This window comes from Cygnus olor, assembly GCF_009769625.2.
Source record: "Cygnus olor isolate bCygOlo1 chromosome W unlocalized genomic scaffold, bCygOlo1.pri.v2 SUPER_W2, whole genome shotgun sequence".
Taxonomy (NCBI): Eukaryota; Metazoa; Chordata; class Aves; order Anseriformes; family Anatidae; genus Cygnus; species Cygnus olor.
The window spans coordinates 1,458,883-1,479,600 of NW_024429073.1; the positions used below are offsets into that span (position 1 = coordinate 1,458,883).

The window sequence follows — 20,718 nt, forward strand, 5'->3', positions numbered from 1 at the left end:
ATCTGTATGTTGCATCTCTTCCTTGATGGCCTGAGGTGTCAGGGGCCATTCAAGTCATAAATAATTCACCTTTATGTTGCTAATCCAGATCCACCTGAGCTACTTCAATTGTAGCAGCCTGATCCACCTGCTGGTTGTTTTGATGTTCTTCAGTGTCTCGACTCTTGGGTATGAGAGCATTTACATGGCGTACATTTAATACCAGGTTCTCTACCTGGGCAGCAATAGAATATCATACAATCATGGAATGGCTTGGGTTGGAAGGGACCTTAAAGACCATCTAACTCCAACCCCCCTGCCATAGACAGAGATGCCACCCGCTAGATCAGGTTGGCCCATCCAGGCCCCATCCAGGCCCCATCCAGCCTGGCCTTGAACACCTCCAGGGATGGGGCATCCACAACTTCTCTAGGCAACCTGTTCCAATGCCTCACTACCCTTACAGTGAAGAATTTCCTCCTAATATCTAGTCTAGCTGAAAGGTCCTTGGCTTGGTGTAAGCACTGCTCTGCAACAAATAAAACATCAGCATGTTATCAGTGCTCTTCTCATCCTAATCCAAAACATAGCACCCTACCAGCTACTAGGAGGAAAATTAACTCTGTCCTAAATGAAACCAGGACACTCTCTGCAGGGCTGCTCTCAGTGAGTTCTTCTCCATGTCTGTACTCATGTCTGGGACTGCCCCAAACCAGGTGCAGCACCTTGCACTTGGACTTGTTGAACCTTATTAGGTTCATGTGGGCCCACTTCCCCAGCCTGTCAAGCTCCCTTTGAATGGCATCTCTTCCTTCTTTGGTATCAACTATACCACTCAGCTTGGTGTTGTCTGCAAACTTGCTGAGGGTATACTCAATTCCATTGTCTATGTCATTGATTAAGATATTGAAAAGCAGCAGTACCAAGACTGACCCCTGAGGTACACCACTTGTCACTGGCCTCCACCTTGACATAGAACCACTCACTACTACTCTCTGGGTGTGACCTTCAAGCCAAGTCCTTATCCACTGAATGGTCCACCCATCAAATCCATATCTCTCCAATTTGGAGATCAGGATGTCATGTGGAACCGTGTCAAAGGACTTGCAGAAGTCCTGGTAGATGACATCGTTCGGTCTTCCTTTGTCAACTGATGAAATCACTCCATCATTGAAGGCCACCAGATTGGTCAGGCACGATTTGCCCTTGGTGAAGCCATGCTGGCTGTCTCAGATCACCTCTTTGTCTTGCATGTACCTCAACATTGCTTCCAGGAGGATTTGTTCCATGATCTTGCCAGGCACAGAGGTGAGGCTCACCTATCTGTAGTTCCCCAGGTCCTCCTTTCTACCCTTTTTAAAACTGGGAGTGATGTTTCCCTTTTTCCAGTCACCAGGGACTTCGCCTGACTGCCAGGACTCTTCAAATATGATGGAGAGTGGCTGGGCGACTATATCAGCCAATTCCATCAGGACCCTGGGATGCATGTCATCCATCCCCATAGAGTTGTAGTTGTTAAGCTGTGTCAGGAGATCCCGAACTTGCTCTTCACTTACAGTGGGAGGGACTCTGCTTCCCCAGCCGCTGCCTAGAGGTTCGGAGACTCGAGAGATGTGCGACGCCTGACCACTAGTGAAGACCGAGGCAAAGAAGTTAAGCACCTCAGCCTTCTCCACATCTGTTGTTACCAGTTCTCCGTCTTCATTTGTTAGAGGCGATACGCTCTCCTTAGTCTTTCTTTTGCAGCCAGTGTACCTGTGGAACTCTTCTTGTTATTCTTTGCATCCCTTGCCAAGTTTAGTTCTGTCAGTGCCTTGGCTTTCCTGATCCCATCCCTGCAAAGAAAGCAAACTTGCCACAATGCATGTACTTGTTTCGGCTAGGATTGAGTTAATTTTCCTCCTAGTAGCTGGTAGGGTGCTGTGTTTGGGATTTAGGATGAGAATAATGTTGATATCACACTGATGTTTTAGTTGTTGCAGAGCAGTGCTTACACTAAGCCAAGGACTTTTTCAGCTTCTCACACTGCCCTCCCAGTGGGCAGGCTAGGGGTGCAGCAGGAGCTGGGAGGGGAAAGAACCAGGACATTTGACCCAAACTGGCCAAAGGAGTATGCCATACGATATGACGTCGTGCTGAACAATTAATATAAGGTGGCTGGCCGGGGGGAGGGGTGGTACTAGCTGCTCGCGGAGAGGCTGGGCATTAGTCAGTGGGTGGTGAAAAATTGCATTGTGCATCACTTGTTTTGTACACGCTATTAGTAGTAGTACTATTATCATTCGGGCTGCTGTTGAAACACACTGAAACTTACCAACCATTTCCCATGCAGCTCGAACCCTTCATAGGCTGCCAATATCTCTTTTTCAGTTGGATTATAATGGGCTTCAGATCCTCTGTATTCCTGACTCAAAAAACTAGGGGTTGATGCTTAGTATAGTTTATGTTTCCTTTTTGGTAGCTGGTGGAGACATAGCTGTTATTTTGTTGATCACATCCATTGGAATCTGATGAAATCCATCTTGCCATTTTATTCCTAAAAACTGGGTCTCTCGTGGAGGTCCTTTGATCTTGTTTTGGTTTATGGCAAAACCGGCCTTCAGGATTCGGACTACTTTCTTCCCTTTCTCAAAAAATTCTTCAGCTGTGTCACCCCACACAATGATGTCATCAATGTACTGTAGGTGTTCAGGAGCTTCCCCCTGTTCCACTGCAGTCTCAGTCAGTCCATGGCAAATGGTAGGGCTGTGTTTCCACCCCTGGGGCAGTTGATTCCAGGTGTATTGGACACCCACCCAAGTGAAAGCAAACTGTGGCCTGCACGCCGCTGCTAGAGGGATGGAGAAAAATGCATTAGTGATATCAATTGTGGCATACCACTTGGCTGCCTTTGATTCCAGTTCGTACTGGCATGTCTGGCACTGCAGCACTCAGTGGTGGCGTGACTTCGTTCAGGCCACGATAGTCCACTGTTAGTCTCCACTCACCATTAGACTTTCGCACTGGCCATATGGGACTACTAAAGGGTGAATGAGTCTTGCTGATCACTCCTTGGCTCTCAAGGAGACCAATGAGCTTATGGATGGGAATCAGGCAGTCTCGGTTGGTGCGATATTGCGGTGCAGTGTTGTGGTAGTGATCGGTACCTGCTGTTCTTCGACCCTCAGCAACCCCACAACAGAAGGGTCCTCTGAGAGACTGGGTAAGGTAGACAACTGTTTAATGTCTTCCGTCTACAAGGCAGCTCTGCCAAAAGCCCACCGGTACCCTTTTGTGTTCATGAAATATCCTCTCCTGAGGTAGTCTATACCAAGGATGCACGGAGCCTCTGGGCCAGTCACAAACAATGGGGTGCTTTTGCCACTCATTCCCAGTTAGACTCACTTCAGCCTCCAATACAGTTAACTGCTGGGATCCCCCTGTCACTCCAGAAATACAGATGGGTTCTGGCCCTTTATAGCTTGATGGCATTAGGGTACACTGTGTGCCAGTGTCCACTGGAGCCTTATATTTCTGTGCTTCTGACGTGCCAGGCCATCGAATCCACACAGTCCAATAAACCTGATTGTCCCTTTCCTCCCCCTGGCTGGAGGCAGGGCTCCTCTAGTCCTGGTCATAGTATTCATTACTCTATCTGGGGGACTGCCCACTGGAAACGGGAGCAGCAACTTTCTCAAAAATACCCCACTTTTGCAGTTGTTTTTCCTTGTAACTCACGCACCCGTGCCTTTAGGGTTGAGGTAGTTTTTCAGTCCCATTTTCTCATGTCCTATCCACGGTCAAGCAAAGTAAAACCACAGGGTGGCACGTGGTGTGTACCCACTATATCCCCTTTCTTGAGAAGAGGGACGCTTACTCCTGATAGTTAAGATACTGGCTCATATATGTGGGGAGAAAGATAAATTCTCTTTAAGTTGGTGGACCTCTTCAGAAAGTTTCTCCAAAGCATTCTGTTTGAGTTGGTGGAGTTGGAGGACGTCTTGAGAAAGTTTCTCCATAGCCAAGACCCAGGCCTGTAGGGAAGAAGAGAGACTTTCTTCGTACTACCGGAGTTGTTTAGTCAATTCATCCACTGGGGGTTCCTCATGGTCTTTCCAGGTCATTACTGCCAATGAGCTGGCATATGATGATGGTGCGCTCCATACAAACTTCTGCATCATGCATCGTGTACACTTGACTTCATCTGGATCTTTGGATAGCTGTTCGTTGTCTAGGCCCCTATAAATGACCTCCAGCATGACTAATTCCCTCAGGTACTGGATTCCCCTCTCCATGGTGGTCCACTTGCCTAGTTGATATACAGTATCTTCCTTGAAGGGATACCTTTCCTTCACAGCTGACAGGAGACGCCTCCAGAGGGTGAAGATTTGTGTTCCTTTTCCAATTGCTTTGTCAACGACCGCTTCCCTAGCGAGGAATCCCAGCTGTCTGGCTTCCCTGCCCTCTAATTCCAGGCTATCGGACCCATTATCCCAGCACCAGATCAGGCAGGTGACAAGGTGCTCCCCTGGCCGATGACTGAAATCTTTTCGCATATCTCATAGCTCACCCTGGGATAGGTATTGGGTAGTTATAGATGATATCTTCCTGATCGTCCTCCTGTTCCCATGATGGCCCATCCACTTCAGAGTAGCCTGCCTCATTGTCTTCTTACTCCTTTCCTGTCTGAGTAGGAGTTCCTTTCCTTTCTATATGACCTGACTTTCGCATCCATTTTTGACTTGCATATAGGGGCAACTGATACTGGCATAGGTTGGTTCTCTGGCTCAGCCACGGGGCCCTTCACAGGGGGTGAAGCGACTGCAGGGACTGTCACAGGGTTTCAAGCAGCTGCTGGGCCTGTCACAGGAGATGGAGTGGCTGCTGGGCTTGACACAGGAGTTGGAGTGGCTGCACGGCCTGTTACAGGGGTTGTATTGCTCGGTAAGCATAAGCCAAGACCCAGCACGTTGCAGTGATTTATATCTCTTCGGAATTGCCAGGGTGGTGACACCTTTTTCAAGCATTCTGACAGTTTTTTAGGATTCTCCACTTGTTCAGGGGTGAATTTCCAAAGCACCGGAGGTGCCCACTGCTATAGCCCTTATCCTCCCACACTCCCTGCCACTCATAACTATCCTGCCTCGGGACAGATCTCTGGATGGCATTCTGAAGTAATTGTTTAACCTAAAATAAAGATCTGAAGTGCATTAAGGAGACGGGACAATAACAACATGCTGGTTTGAACATCCCAAGGATATTCAGAGTTTTCAAGAGCTATCGTAACTAGCCTGGAGGAGAAGGGGGAGGTGAAGGAGAAAGGGAGAGCGAAGAAGTGGGGAAAAGTATTCCCCCTTGTTCTGCCCCCAAGATTGGCTCCTGAAGACAAAGGCATAGAGTGTAATTATGAATAGTTTCTGAGAGATGGATACCGAAGTACAGAGTTGACAGCAGTGCTGAGTACAAATACCAAATTAGTCTCATGACTAGTAATTTTATCATAAGCCAGCGTTACACAGTACAGCAAAATAATAACCTTAAACCAGCCCCCGGAAAGGATGAACAGCATGACAGGGAACACATACAGTAAGTAATGTGCTATTCAACACAATTCTGAAAACAAGCACAACAGACCCGAGATCAAAAAAAAAAAAATCAGCATTGTGATTAGCAACTATTAAACTGATCTAATGCTTATGACAATTTTGTTTTAACATGCTCTGGTCAGATCTGTCATTATCTCAACCCTTCGTGCCCCACATTGGGCTCCAAAATGACTGTTGTGGTTTAACCCAGCGGGCAGCTAAGCACCACACAGCTGTTCGCTCACACACATACATACTGGGATGGGGGAGAGAATTGGGAGGGAAAAAAATTAAAAGCTCTTGGGTTGAGATGAAGACAGTTTAATGGGACAGAAAAGGAAGAGAAATAATAATAATAATAATAGTAATAATAATAGAATGTACAAAGGAAGTGATGCACAATGCAATTGCTCAACACCTGCTGACTGATGCCCAGCCTATCCCCGAGCAGCCGGTCCCTCCCCATCCCAGCCAGCCACCCCATATTAATTGTTCAGCATGACGTCAGATGGTATGGAATACCCCTTTGGCCAGTTTGGGTCAGCTGTCCTGGGTCTGTCCCCTCCCAGCTCCTGCTGCACCCCCAGCCCGCCCACTGGCAGGGCAGTATGAGAAGCTGAAAAAGTCCTTGGCTTAGTGTAAGCACTGCTCTGCAACAATTAAAACATCAGTGTGTTATCAACATTATTCTCATCCTAAATCCCAAACACAGCACCCTACCAGCTACTAGGAGGAAAAATAACTCTATCCTAGCCAAAACCAGGAGAAACAAACCCTCGTAGTAGGATACCTACTAAAACACTTGCGATAGAAACATACTAAAACTGAAACATCTGGTCTTCTGTTCGACTTCATGCAAAGCCATTACTCACAAGTCTTTTTCATTCTCAGAGATATGCAATGTGTCTTTTGCAAGTGAAGGAACAAGGCAAAACTACCTTTAAAAGCCTTCGAAAATCCATTGAAGTATTTTTAATAATGTAACTCCAAACTGTTCTGTTCAGACCTTTTTTGGAAGACAGTCTCATAAAACATCGTTCAGAAGTTGTCTCTTGACAGGTTTAAATATAATGCATCTTACTGACACTACTAATATCCTTCATACTTCAGCACTATGCACTGAAACCAGGCTGTCGGTGAGCAAGTGTCCTCCTTTAATTCAATTTTTTTTAACAAAGTCTCAAAACCACAAAAATCGCAGCTGACAAAAATAGTGGTAGGAAAAAAGCAGTTTTTTCTCCATCTCTCCCAGCTCCAATGCAAGATTAAGCATATCTTTTACATAAGTGCAAGTTCACACCTTGTTGTATATTTTTTGTAGTGTGCATCTCTTTTAGGTCAGTGAGTTTCTAAATCTTATTTTAATCCTGTCACAATATACTCCCAGTTATGCTCTTCCTTTCTTCCTTCTAGTCTTCAGCATCTACTACTGTTGGCAATAAAGAATTGCAGCATCCAAGTTATAGAATCTTTCAACAGAACTTTCAAAGAGGAGTCAGAAAAACAAGAACAACTACTACTAAACAACCCCCCCCCCAAAAAAAAAAAAAAATTTCACGGAATCACACAGAATCACAGACTCGTTGAGGTTGGAAGGGACCTCCAGAGATCATCTGGTCCAACCCCCATGTTCAAGCAGGGACACCTAAAGAAAGTTGCCCAGGTCCATGTCCAGGCAGGTTTTGAAGATTTCCAAGGAGGGAGACTCTACAGCCTCTCTGGTCTACCTGTGCCAATGAACCTATGTCCTGGTTTCAGTTAGGACAGAGTTAATTTTCCTCCTAGTAGCTGGCAGAGTGCTATGTTTTGGATTAGGATGAGAACAGCGCTGATAACATGCTGATGTTTTAATTGTCGTAGAGCAGTGCTTACACCAAGCCAAGGACTTTTCAGCCTCTCTCTGTCCTGCTAGCGAGCAGGCTAGGGATGCAGCAGAAGCTGGGAGGGGACAGACCCAGGACAGCTGACCCAAACTGGCCAAAGGGGTATTCCATACCATCTGACGTCATGCTGAACAATATATAGGGGTGGCTAGCCGGGGTGGAGGTGTGGCCGGCTGCTCGGGGATAGGCTGGGCATCGGTCAACGGGTGGTGAGCAATTGCATTGTGCATCACTTATTTCGTACACATTATTACTATTAATACTATTATTATTATTATTATTGTTGTTATTCTTTTCCCTGTCTTAATAAACTGTCTTTATCTCAACTCACAGGCTTCACTTTCCCGTTTCTCTCCCCCATCCCGGAGAGGGAGGGGGGAGGGTGAGCGAACGGCTGTGTGGTGTTTGACTGCCAGCCGGGCTAAACCACAACAGCCCATTTGGCGCCCAACGTGGGGCTCGAAGGGTTGAGATATCGACAGATTTGACCAGAGTGTGTTAAACTAAAATTGGTATAAGTATTCGACCTGCTTAATAGTTGCTAGTCACAATGTTGATTGCCTTAATCTCAAGTCTGCTGTGCCTGTTTCCCAAATTGAGTTTTATAGTAAGTTACTTTCTGTATGTGCTCCCTGTCGTGCTGTTTACCCTTTCCGGGCCCTGGTTTAAGATTGTTATGGTACTGTGTGGTGTAACGATGGCTTATGAAATGATGAAGTATCTGGTCATGACTCTAACCTGGTATTTGTACTCAGCACTGTCGTCGACTCTATACTTCGGAAACCATATCTCAGAAACTATTAGCAATTACACCTATTGCCTTTTTTCATCAGGGAGTCAGTCTCTGGAGGGGACAGGGGAAGATATTTTTTCCTACCTGTTCACTCTCCCTTCCTCCTTCACCACCCTCTTATCCCCCGAGCTAGTTACGGTAGCTCTCCAAGATGTTGAATATCCTTGGGATACTCAGACCAGCATGTTCTTGTTGTTATGTCTCCTGAATGCGCTTCAGGTTTTGTTTAAGGTTAAACAACTACTTAGGAATCTCATCCGGAGATCTGTCTTGAGGCGGGATATTTGCGAGTGGCAGGGAGTGTGGGAGGATATGGGCAGGTTTCTAGGGCAGTGGGCACCTCCAGTGTTTTGGACATTCACCACTGAACAACTGCAAAATCCTAAAAAACTGGTAGAATGCTTGAAAAAAAGGTGTCATGACTCTGGCAGTTCCAAAGTGACACAAATCACTGTGGCGTGCTGGGGTCTGGCTTGTGCCTATCGAGCTGCAATTGATGCTACTATCAACCTAGTGACAGACCCTGCGGCCGTTCCAGTCCCGGCTCCTGCAGCCACTCCAGATCCAGCTCCCGCAGCCGTTCCAGCTCCAGCTCCCGCAGCTGTCCCGGCTCCAGCTCCCGCAGTCGTTCCAGCTCCCGCAGCCGTTCCAGCTCCCGCAGCCGTCCCGGCTCCAGCTCCCGCAGCCGTTCCAGCTCCAGCTCCCGCAGCTGTCCCGGCTCCAGCTCCCGCAGCCGTTCCAGCTCCCGCAGCCGTCCCGGCTCCAGCTCCCGCAGCCGTCCCGGCTCCCGCAGCCGTCCCGGCTCCAGCTCCCGCAGCCGTTCCGGCTCCAGCTCCTGCAGCTGTCCCGGCTCCAGCTCCCGCAGCCATTCCAGCTCCCGCAGCCGTTCCGGCTCCAGCTCCCGCAGCTGTCCCGGCTCCAGCTCCCGCAGCCGTTCCAGCTCCCGCAGCCGTCCCGGCTCCAGCTCCCGCAGCCATTCCGGCTCCAGCTCCCGCAGCCATTCCCACTCCTGTGGCTGGGTCAGAGAAACGAACTGTAGCAGTGCAAGTTGCCCCTGCAGAGGGTACTCCAACCCCTGTGGCAGACCCTGTGGCTGGGTCAGAGAAACGAACTGTAGCAGTGCAAGTTGCCCCTGCAGAGGGTACTCCAACCCCTGTGGCAGACCCTGTGGCTGGGTCGGAGAAACGAACTGTAGCAGTGCAAGTTGCCCCTGCAGAGGGTACTCCAACCCCTGTGGCAGACCCTGTGGCTGGGTCGGAGAGGCGAGCTGTAGCAGTGCAAGTTGCCCCTGTAGAAAAGGTGAAAAAGTGGTATAGAGACTCAGGTCGTTTAGAACGCAGAAAGTCTTCTGCTAAGTCTGGGTCTGGAGAAGACGAGGCTGGGCCATCAAGTGTGCAGGAGGATGAAGATGAGGATGAGGATGTCAGTAAGTCAACAGTAACTACCCGAACCCTATACCAGCGTGAGCTACGAGATGTGCGAAAAGATTTTGGTCGCTGTATAGGTGAACAGCTTGTCACCTGGCTGCTCCGGTGCTGGGACACTGGAGCCAATGGTGTGAAATTAGAGGGCAGGGAAGCCAAGCGGTTGGGATCCCTTGCTAGAGATGCAAGCATTGACAAAGCAATTGGAGATGGAGCACGATCTCACAGCCTCTGGAGGCGTCTCCTGTTAGCTGTGAAGGGAAGGTATCCCTACAAGGAAGAACTTGTATGTGTACCAGTCAAGTGGACCACCATGGAGAAGGGAATTCAGTACCTGAGGGAATTAGCCGTACGGGAAGTAATTTATAAGGACTTAAACGACGCACAAACATCCACAGATCCAGATGAAGTCCAGTGTACTCGACCCATATGGCGGAAGTTTGTACGGAATGCACCATCAACATGGGCCAGCTCATTGGCAATAATAACCTGGAAAAACGGTGAAGATCCCACAGTGGGTGACATGGCTAAACAACTCCGGGAGTACGAAGGAAATCTCTCCTCTTCCCTACAGGCCTGCGTCTCGGCTGTGGAGAAACTCTCTGAAGAGGTCCACCAACTTAAAGAGAATTTATCTTCCCCCCCACCTGAACAAACCAGTGGCCACCAACTAAAAGAGAATACTTTGGAGAAACTTTTTGAAGAGGTCCAGCAACTTAAAGAGAGTGTATTTTCTTCCCCACCTGTACAAACCAGCGTCTCAGCTATTAGGGGTAAACGTGCATCCATGCAAAGAAGACAATATGGTGGGTACACACCCCGCACCACCCTGTGGTTTTACCTACGTGACCATGGAGAGGACATGAGAAAATGGGATGGAAAATCTACTGAGACCCTAGAGGCACAGGTACGTGAGTTGCAAAAGAAAACAATCGGGAGAAAGGGGTTCTCTGAAAAGTTTGCTGCTCCAACTTCTAGCAGGCAGTCTTTTAAACACAGAAATGAAGATTCTGACCAGGACTAGAGGGGCCCTGCCTCCAGCCAGGGGGAGGAAAGGGACAATCGAGTTTATTGGACTGTGTGGATTCGATGGCCTGGCACGTCTGACGCACAGAAGTATAAGGCTCTAGTAGACACCGGTGCACAATGTACTCTAATGCCATCAAGCTGTAAAGGGCCAGAGCCCATCTGTATTTATGGCGTGACAGGGGGATCCCAGCAGTTAACTGTATTGGAAGCTGAAGTGAGTCTAACCGGAAATGAGTGGCAAAAGCACCGTATTGTGACTGGCCCGGATGCTCCGTGCATCCTTGGCATAGACTATCTTAGAAGAGGATATTTCAAGGACCCAAAAGGGTTCCGCTGGGCTTTTGGCATAGCTGCCTTAGAGACAGAGGACATTAAACAGTTGTCTACCTTGCCCGGTCTCTCAGAGGACCCTTCTGTTGTGGGGTTGCTGAGGGTTGAAGAACAGCAAGTGCCAATCGCTACCACAACTGTGCACCGGCGGCAATATCGCACCAACCGAGACTCCCTGATTCCCATCCACGAGCTAATTCGTCAACTGGAGAGCCAAGGAGTGATCAGCAAGACCCATTCACCTTTTAATAGTCCCATATGGCCAGTGCGAAAGTCTAATGGTGAGTGGAGACTAACAGTGGACTATCGTGGCCTGAACGAAGTCACGCCACCACTGAGTGCTGCAGTGCCGGACATGCTAGAACTCCAGTACGAACTGGAATCAAAGGCAGCCAAGTGGTATGCCACAATTGATATTGCTAATGCATTTTTCTCCATCCCTCTAGCAGCAGAGTGCAGGCCACAGTTTGCTTTCACTTGGAGGGGAGTCCAATATACTTGGAATCGGCTGCCCCAGGGGTGGAAACATAGCCCTACCATTTGCCATGGACTGATCCAGTCTGCGCTGGAGCAGGGGGAGGCTCCTGAACACCTGCAGTACATCGATGACATCATTGTGTGGGGTGACACTGCAGAGGAAGTTTTCGAGAAAGGGAAGAAAATAGTCCAAATCCTTCTGAAGGCCGGTTTTGCCATAAAACAAAATAAAGTTAAAGGACCTGCACGAGAGATCCAGTTTTTAGGAATAAAATGGCAAGATGGACGTCGTCAAATCCCAATGGATGTGATCAACAAAATAACAGCTATGTCTCCACCAACTAGCAAGAAGGAAACACAAACTTTCCTAGGTGTCGTGGGGTTTTGGAGAATGCATATTCCAAATTACAGTCTGATTGTAAACCCGCTCTACCAAGTAACTCGTAAGAAGAATGCTTTTGAATGGGGCCCTGAGCAACGACAAGCCTTTGAACAAATTAAACAAGAAATAGTTCATGCAGTAGCCCTTGGGCCAGTCCGAACAGGACCAGATGTAAAGAATGTGCTCTACACCGCAGCCGGGGAGAATGGCCCCACCTGGAGCCTCTGGCAGAAAGAACCTGGGGAAACTCGAGGTCGACCCCTGGGGTTTTGGAGTCGGGGATACTGAGGATCTGAGGCCCGCTATACTCCAACCGAAAAGGAGATATTGGCAGCATATGAGGGAGTTCGATCTGCTTCAGAAGTGGTCGGTACTGAAGCGCAGCTCCTCCTGGCACCCCGACTGCCGGTACTGGGTTGGATGTTCAAAGGAAGGGTCCCCTCTACACATCATGCAACTGATGCTACATGGAGCAAGTGGGTTGCACTGATTACTCAGCGGGCTCGAATAGGAAACCCCAGTCGCCCAGGAATCCTGGAAGTGATTATGGACTGGCCAGAAGGCAAGTACTTTGGGATATCGTCAGAGGAGGAGGTAGTCCGTGCTGAAGAAGCCCCACTGTACAACAAGCTACCAGAAAATGAGAAGAAATATGCCCTGTTCACTGATGGGTCCTGTCGTATTGTGGGAAAGCATCGGAGATGGAAAGCTGCTGTATGGAGTCCTACACGACGAGTTGCAGAAGCTGCTGAGGGAGAAGGTGAATCGAGTCAGTTTGCAGAAGTGAAAGCCGTTCAGCTGGCCTTAGATATTGCTGAACGAGAAAAGTGGCCAGTTCTCTATCTCTATACTGATTCATGGATGGTAGCAAATGCCCTGTGGGGGTGGCTACAACAATGGAAGCAGAACAACTGGGAACGCCGGGGCAAACAAATCTGGGCTGCTGCATTGTGGCAAGATATTGCTGCCCGGGTAGAGAACCTGGTTGTAAAGGTACGCCATGTAGATGCTCATGTGCCCAAGAATCGGGCTACTGAAGAACATCAAAACAACCAGCAGGTGGATCAGGCTGCTAAGATTGAAGTGGCTCAGGTGGACCTGGACTGGCAACATAAAGGTGAATTATTTATAGCCCGATGGGCCCATGACACCTCAGGCCATCAAGGTAGAGATGCAACATACAGATGGGCTCGTGACCGAGGGGTGGACCTGACCATGGACACTATAGCACAGGTTATTCATGATTGTGAAACATGTGCTGCAATTAAACAAGCCAAACGGTCAAAGCCTCTCTGGTATGGAGGACAATGGCTGAAATACAAATATGGAGAGGCCTGGCAGATTGATTACATCACACTCCCCCAAACCCGCAACGGCAAGCGCCATGTACTTACAATGGTGGAAGCAACCACCGGATGGCTGGAAACATATCCTGTGCCCCATGCCACCGCCCGGAACACTATCCTGGGCCTTGAAAAGCAAGTCCTATGGCGACATGGCACCCCAGAAAGAATTGAGTCAGACAATGGGACTCATTTCCGAAACAACCTTATAGACACTTGGGCCAAAGAACATGGTATTGAGTGGGTGTATCACATCCCTTATCATGCACCAGCCTCCGGGAAAGTTGAACGATACAATGGACTGTTAAAGACTACACTGAAAGCAATGGGTGCTGGGACATTCAAAAATTGGGAAACACATTTGGCAAAGGCCACCTGGTTAGTCAATACTAGAGGATCTGCCAACCGAGCTGGACCTGCCCAATCAAACCTGTTACGCACTGTAGAAGGGGATAAAGTTCCTGTAGTGCACGTAAGAAACATGCTGGGTAAGACAGTCTGGGCTACTCCCGCCTCAGGAAAAGGCAAGCCCATTCGTGGGATTGCTTTTGCTCGGGGACCTGGATGCACTTGGTGGGTAATGCAAGAGAATGGGGAGGTCCGGTGTGTACCTCAAGGGGACCTAATACTGGGTGAGAATAGCCCATGAGTTGAATTATAATATGTTAATCATCATATAACACTGTATGTCACCGCTACCATGGTTGCTATATATCATAGATGAAAATGGTGATTAATTAGAAAGTATTGGAAAGAGTGTAACCTGAGCATGACATAAATGGTATGGAATAAGGGGTGGATATCTGTCCTGGTTTCAGTTAGGACAGAGTTAATTTTCCTCCTAGTAGCTGGCAGGGTGCTATGTTTTGGATTAGGATGAGAACAGCGCTGATAACATGCTGATGTTTTAATTGTCGTAGAGCAGTGCTTACACCAAGCCAAGGACTTTTCAGCCTCTCTCTGTCCTGCTAGCGAGCAGGCTAGGGATGCAGCAGAAGCTGGGAGGGGACAGACCCAGGACAGCTGACCCAAACTGGCCAAAGGGGTATTCCATACCATCTGACGTCATGCTGAACAATATATAGGGGTGGCTAGCCGGGGTGGAGGTGTGGCCGGCTGCTCGGGGATAGGCTGGGCATCGGTCAACGGGTGGTGAGCAATTGCATTGTGCATCACTTATTTCGTACACATTATTACTATTAATACTATTATTATTATTATTATTGTTGTTATTCTTTTCCCTGTCTTAATAAACTGTCTTTATCTCAACTCACAGGCTTCACTTTCCCGTTTCTCTCCCCCATCCCGGAGAGGGAGGGGGGAGGGTGAGCGAACGGCTGTGTGGTGTTTGACTGCCAGCCGGGCTAAACCACAACAACCTACAACAGTCATAGAATCATAGAATATCCCTAGTTGGAAGGGACCCACAAGGATCACTGAGTCCAACTCCTGGCACCACACAGGTCTACCCAAAAATCACAATATAGACCATATGACTGAGAGCATGGTCCAAACTCCAACAGGCTTGGTGCTGTGACTACATCCCTAGGGAGCCTGTTCCAGTGTGTGACAACCCTCTCGGTAAAGAACTGTGGGAAAAGAATTTGCAGGGAGCTTTGTGCTGTTTCACACGTCCCTGAATTAGAGATAATGAGGAAAACAGCGGTAGAACCAAAAACTTGAGCAAGGTCGAGATAAAGTAAATTGGCTACAATGTTAAAGATGAGCTTTGGGCAGTGGCCAATTGCTGGCTGGCTTGAGGCGTGTGTCTGAGGGTCTCTAACCAATTGTATGACAGATTTGGGCACGTGGACAGCGCATGGGACTACGGGGAAAGTATACGTAGTGGTGAAAAATGGCAATAAAGGTCTCCTGTTCAAGAGCCATCAGGAGTCCGTGTCTTTCACCCCTTCAAAGAACCTTTTTGTGATATCCAGTCTGAACCTCCCCTGTCGCAGCTTGACTCCATTCCCTTGGGTCCTATCACTGGTCATTAAAGAGAAGAGATCAGCTTCTGCTCCTCCACTCCTGCTCGTGAGGAAGCTGTAGACCTCGATGAGGTCTCCCCTCAGCCTCCTCTTTTCCAGGCTGAACAAACCAAGTGACCTCAGCCGCTCCTCGTACGTCTTCCCCTCTAGACCTTTCACCATCTCAGTAGCCCTTCTCTGGACACTCTCCGATAGTTTCACATCCTTTTTGTACTGTGGTGCCCAGAACTGCACACAGTACTCGAGGTGAGGCTGCACCAGCGCGGAGTAGAGCGAGACAACTACTTCCCTCGACCAACTAGCAATGCCGTGCTTGATGCATCCCAGGATACGGTTGGCCCTCCTGGCTTCCAGGGCACACTGCTGGCTCATATTCAGCTTGCTATCAACCACAACCCCCAGATCCCTCTCTGTGGGGCTACTCTCCAGCGGCTCGTTCCCCCATTCTGTACGTATAGCCAGGGTTGCCCCTTCCCAGGTGCAGGACCTGGTACTTGCTCTTGTTAAACTTCATGCAGGTTGGTGATCGCCCAGCTCTCCAATCTGTCCAGATCTCTCTGCAAGGCCTTTCCACCCTCAACAGTCAACAGCTCCTCCCAGTTTAGTATCGTCAGCAAACTTACTCAAAACACCTTCTAGTCACACACACAAATCGTTTATGAAAACACTGAAAAGAGTCGGCTCTAAAACGGAGCCCTGGGGGACCCCACTGGTGACTGGCCGCCAGCCTTATGTAACCCCATTTGCCATAACGCTTTGAGCCTTACCCATCAGTCAATTTTTCACCCATGAATTTTTCACCGCACAAATTTTCTCCCTACAAAGGCGAACAGCGTCCCTGTAGTCCTTCCATGTTGTCCGACCCTTCTTCCAGCAGCCAATGACTTTCTTTTTGTGCCTAAGCTCCAGAAAAAGATCCCTGGTCAGCCAAGCCAACCTTCTGCCCCGCCTGCTTGACTTCCGATATTTTGGAATTGCCTGATCCTGTGATTTTAGGAGGCAGTGCTTAAATATTGACCAGCACTGATGGACACCGACACCTTCAAAAGCAGTTTCCCAGGGGACCTTACTAACTAGTTCCCTGAGCAGCCTGAAGTCTGCTCTCCCCATATCCAGGGTTGAAGTTTTGGTGGCAGTTTTCCTCCTGTCACCAAAAACTTTAAAATCAACCGCTTCATGGTCACTGTGACCAAGACAGCTGCCAACTGCCACATCCCCCACAAGACCTTCTCTGTTCTCCAGCAACAGGTCTAGGAGGGCACCTTTCCTAGTTGGCTCCCTTAGCACCTGCACCAAGACGTTATCATCGAGGTGCTTTAGGAACCTCCTGGACCTGCTTGTGTTGGCCATGTGATATTCCCAGTTAACGTCTGGGAAGTTGAAGTCCCCCATAAGGACAAGGGCAGTTGATCTTGAGGTATCTCTTAGTTCCTCAAAGAATAATTAATCGGTGTCGTCATCCTGGCCGGGTGGTCTGTAATAGACTCCCACGACGACATCCCCTTTATTTGTTTGTCCCTTAATCCTTACCCAGAGGCTCTCAACTTTGCCATCACCAACTGCAAGCTCCACACAGTCCAGCCCCTCCTTTACATACATTGCCACCCCACCACCTCATCTGCCCTACCTGTCCCTCCTGAGGATCCTACAACCATCTATTGCAACACACCAGCCACAGGACTCATCCCACCAGGTTTCGCTTATGCCAATGATATCATAGCTCTGGGACTGGGGCAAGACTTCTGTCTCATCCAGTTTATTCCTCATACTGCGTGTGCTTGTGTAGAAGCACTTCAAATATGCCTCATTGTACACAGCACCTCGTGGAGCAGACCAAAGGACCTCACTAGCACACAGTCCCTCTGATTCTGGCACGCCATCCCTTAGCTTATCACCGGTGGGCCTGGTTTTATCCCTTTCCTCCTTCTGACTCTAGTTTAAAGCCCTATCTATCAGCCCTGCTAACTCCTGGGCAAAAATCCTTTTCCCCCTCTGAGAGAGGTGCATCCTGTCTGGTGCCAGCAGGCCTGGTTTCGTGTAGACCTTCCCGTGATCAACAAAACCAAAGTTTTTGGTGCTTGTGGCACCAGTCTCAGAGCCACATATTGATGAGCTGAGTCTGCCTGTTGATGTTGATTCCTGCTACCGGAAGGAGGGAGGCAAACGCGACCTGTGCCCCTGATCCTTTAAATAGTCGCCCCAAAGCCCTAAAGTCCCTTTTGATTGCCCTTGGACTTCTCCTTGCTATCTCGTCATTACCATCTTGAAAAAACAGCAATTAGTAGTAGTCAGAGGGTCGTACCAGGCAAGTGACTTTTCTAGCTGTCTCTTACCCGAGCCCCAAGGAGGCAGCAGACCTCCCTGTGGGTTGGGTCCAGATGGCAAATTGTCTCTGTCCCTTTCAGAAGGGAGTCCCCTATGACAACAACCCTCCTTTCTTTCTTGATGGAAGTTGTAGTGATTCAGGGGGTAGGTTGCCTTGCCTTAGGCACCCCTTCTAACCAGGATGGGCTTTCATCTACATCATTGTTTGCTTGACTGTCAAGTTCTAGAGCCTCATACCTGTTGGGTAAGGGTAGCCGGGAAGGTGAGATAGGCAGGGAGAGGGCTCACCTACCACTCCAAGCAGAAACCTGCTTCCATTCCCCTCCATGTCCTAGGTCATAGAATCATAGAATGGCCTGGGTTGAAAAGGACCTTAAAGATCATCTAGTTTCAAATCCCCTGCTCTGGGCAGGGTTGCCAGCCACTAGAGCAGCCTGCCCAGAGCCACATCCAGCCTGGCCTTGAATGTCGCCAGGGATGGGGCATCCACAACCTCCCTGGGCAACCCGTTCCAGTGCCTCACCACCCTCTGAGTGAAAAACTTTCTCCTAATTTCTAACCTAAATCTCCCCTGTCTTAGTTTAAAACCATTCCCCCTTGTCCTATCACTATCAACACATGTAAACAGGCGTTCCCCCTCCTGTTTATATGCTCCCTTCAAGTACTGGAAGGCTGCAATGAGGTCTCCCCGGAGCCTTCTCTTCTCCAAGCTAAACAAGCCCAGTTTCCTCAACCTTTCTGCATAGGAGAGGTGCTCCAGCCCTCTGATCATTAAGGAGGTCCCCTCCTACTGCCTGGTGGGATGGGGGAACCTTTGTCTCTTGTGTAGTGGCTGCCTGATGGGATAGGGGAACCTTTGTTTCTTGTGTGGTGGCTGGCTGATGAGTCTCTCTCAGGGATGGTAGAGTATGCTTCCACCAGTCAATTTCCCTCTCTGACTCCTTGATGCTCCTCAGCTTACTTACCTCCTCGTGAAACTCTGCCACCAGGCTAAGCAGTTCTTCAACCTGGGCACACCTCCCACAGGCATACCCACTGCTGCTGTCAGACAGTGACAGAAGACTCGGGCACACCCTGCAACCCAAGACCTGGACAGCCGCGTGTTTCCCCAAGACCTCTGTCTGGGTAGCCACATTGCTAGATGTTGCTGGAGAGGCCGCAAGGGACTCAGAGGCAATGGATTTCTGCTGGGTGGATACCATGGCTATGGATACCGCTAAACAGCAGGGACAGTGCCCTCCCTGCTCGCTCTGCCTATGCAAACTGCCACGCAAACTGCCGTGCCACACCCTGGCTGACATGCCACACTCTGTTTGCCTGCCCTGTTTGCCAAGCTCCTGTTCACTCGCGCTCCCCCCAGGGGCTGCTTTTGTACAGGAGGGGGCTGATGCCGCTCCTGGCCCCCCCCAAGCCTCGCCATCCACTCTTACAAGGGCTGCCGGGTGCTGGTGGCTCCCTGGGCTGCCTTGGGCTGCCTCGAGTTGCCTCGGTGCAGAAAACCCCTTGTACACTGCGATCCTCTGCTCCGCTGAAGAACGTGTCTGCCCCGGAGCCGATCGCCTCGGTGAGTGACAGTTAATGGTGGTTACTCCACATTTAAAAAATAAATAAATAAACCAACACAGTAAATAAGTGTTTCCTGATGTTCAGATGGAACTTCCTATGTTACAGTTTGTGCCCATTGCCTCTTGTCCTGTCACTGGGCATCACTGAAAAGAGACTGGCTCTGTCTTCATTGCATCTTCCTTTCAGGTATTTATAGGCATTGATAAGATCCCCCCTGAGCCTCCTCTTCTCCAGGCTGAACAGTCACAACTCTCTCAGCCTTTCCTCATAGGAGAGATGCTCCGGTCCCTTGATCATCTTGGTGGCCCTCCACTATTACCAGCAAGAGATTTTTTTTAATTCTTTCTCATTGCTGCAGTCATTACGAAATGAATGAGGTATGCAAGATAGTTCTTTTGAATCAGAATATTTTCTCCTCACAGCATCGAACTTTTCATGATAATATGCAAGATGTTAAAAAAAACAATTTGATATACAAAATGACTGTAGATTTGGAAGGTGCATAATGAAATTACATTGAGCTATTAACAACACAGATAAGCATCAAAATCAGTGATGCATGGAATCTCCATGCCTTCTCCTCTTGCATTTGCATATGCAGGAGCATTTAATAAAACACTAAACATATTTTAAACAGATCTACAAAATATCAACCTTGCTGCTCATCTAAATAAAATTTTAATATGGAACTACTGTACAACACCTAAACCTACCTTATTTTTGGACTGCTGTGCTTGAAAAACTGCAAGAATTTAGGGATCATGATATTGAGTGGTCGGTCTAATAAATCACTATCTAAAATTTCAGCAGAATCTTCACATATCTTCTGAAGAGCGCCAAATGCACCCTGTTCAAAAACCAAACAAGCAAATTGTTCTTTCACATTCTGATGAAAAAAACATTTCAGGATATGAACAGAATAGGTAATTTCAGCACAACACAGTAAATGCAGCGAGCTAAATATAGAGTAAAATTGAAACATCCTTAAAGGCTTTCTATTTATGTATTTTTAAATATTCTATATTTATACCTTAATCCATAACCTCTCAAGCTGGGTCAATGGGTAAGTGGTAATTTCAATTTTAGCATTTAATGCTCAAATATTTAATCATATTTTAAAAAATGCTTAAAAGCTCTTATTTGAAAAATAGACGTTCAGGTGTGGAAGTATCTAATTTAATTTCATATATGATTGTATTTCTTTTAGTGCTTTGTTATAGGGCAAAACAGAGCTCCATAATGGGTAAGGAAAACAGCACTAAAACACTACATAACAGCAGAGCATCTTGGACCATCATCATTTTATACAAAATGCTTCACACACTTATGGAGACAATATACAGTAATTAAAAGTGTGTGATTACAAATTCTTATTTTTTAAATGAGATGAGACTTTTTTTTCCCGCTCATAATTTAGAGCAGTTAAATTGGTAGTTATTCATTTTCCTTCATACACACTGAACAAAAGAGTTCATTTCACACTAGCTTGATATAGCAGTGACAGATCACATTTCCAGTTAAAAATCTTAGTTGTTCATTCTTCTTGTAAGTAAAAGATAATTCAAGGTCGACTTAATGATAAATAAAAGATTAGTTACCATTCTGTGGTGCCTTTAGGACACTTTCCAGCTGAGA

The 20,718-nt window shown here is 48.0% G+C and overlaps 1 protein-coding gene across 1 annotated transcript in view; it reads right to left on the reverse strand.

Moving 5' to 3' along the window:
- The window catches only part of LOC121062917 (transportin-1-like), a 133,704-nt gene that overhangs the window by 42,602 nt on the left and 70,384 nt on the right, over window positions 1–20,718 (reverse strand). Inside the window, exon 5 of the mRNA XM_040543216.1 lies at window positions 19,797–19,930. Coding sequence (XP_040399150.1) covers window positions 19,797–19,930 — 134 coding nt within the window. The remainder of the gene's footprint in view (window positions 1–19,796; window positions 19,931–20,718) is intronic.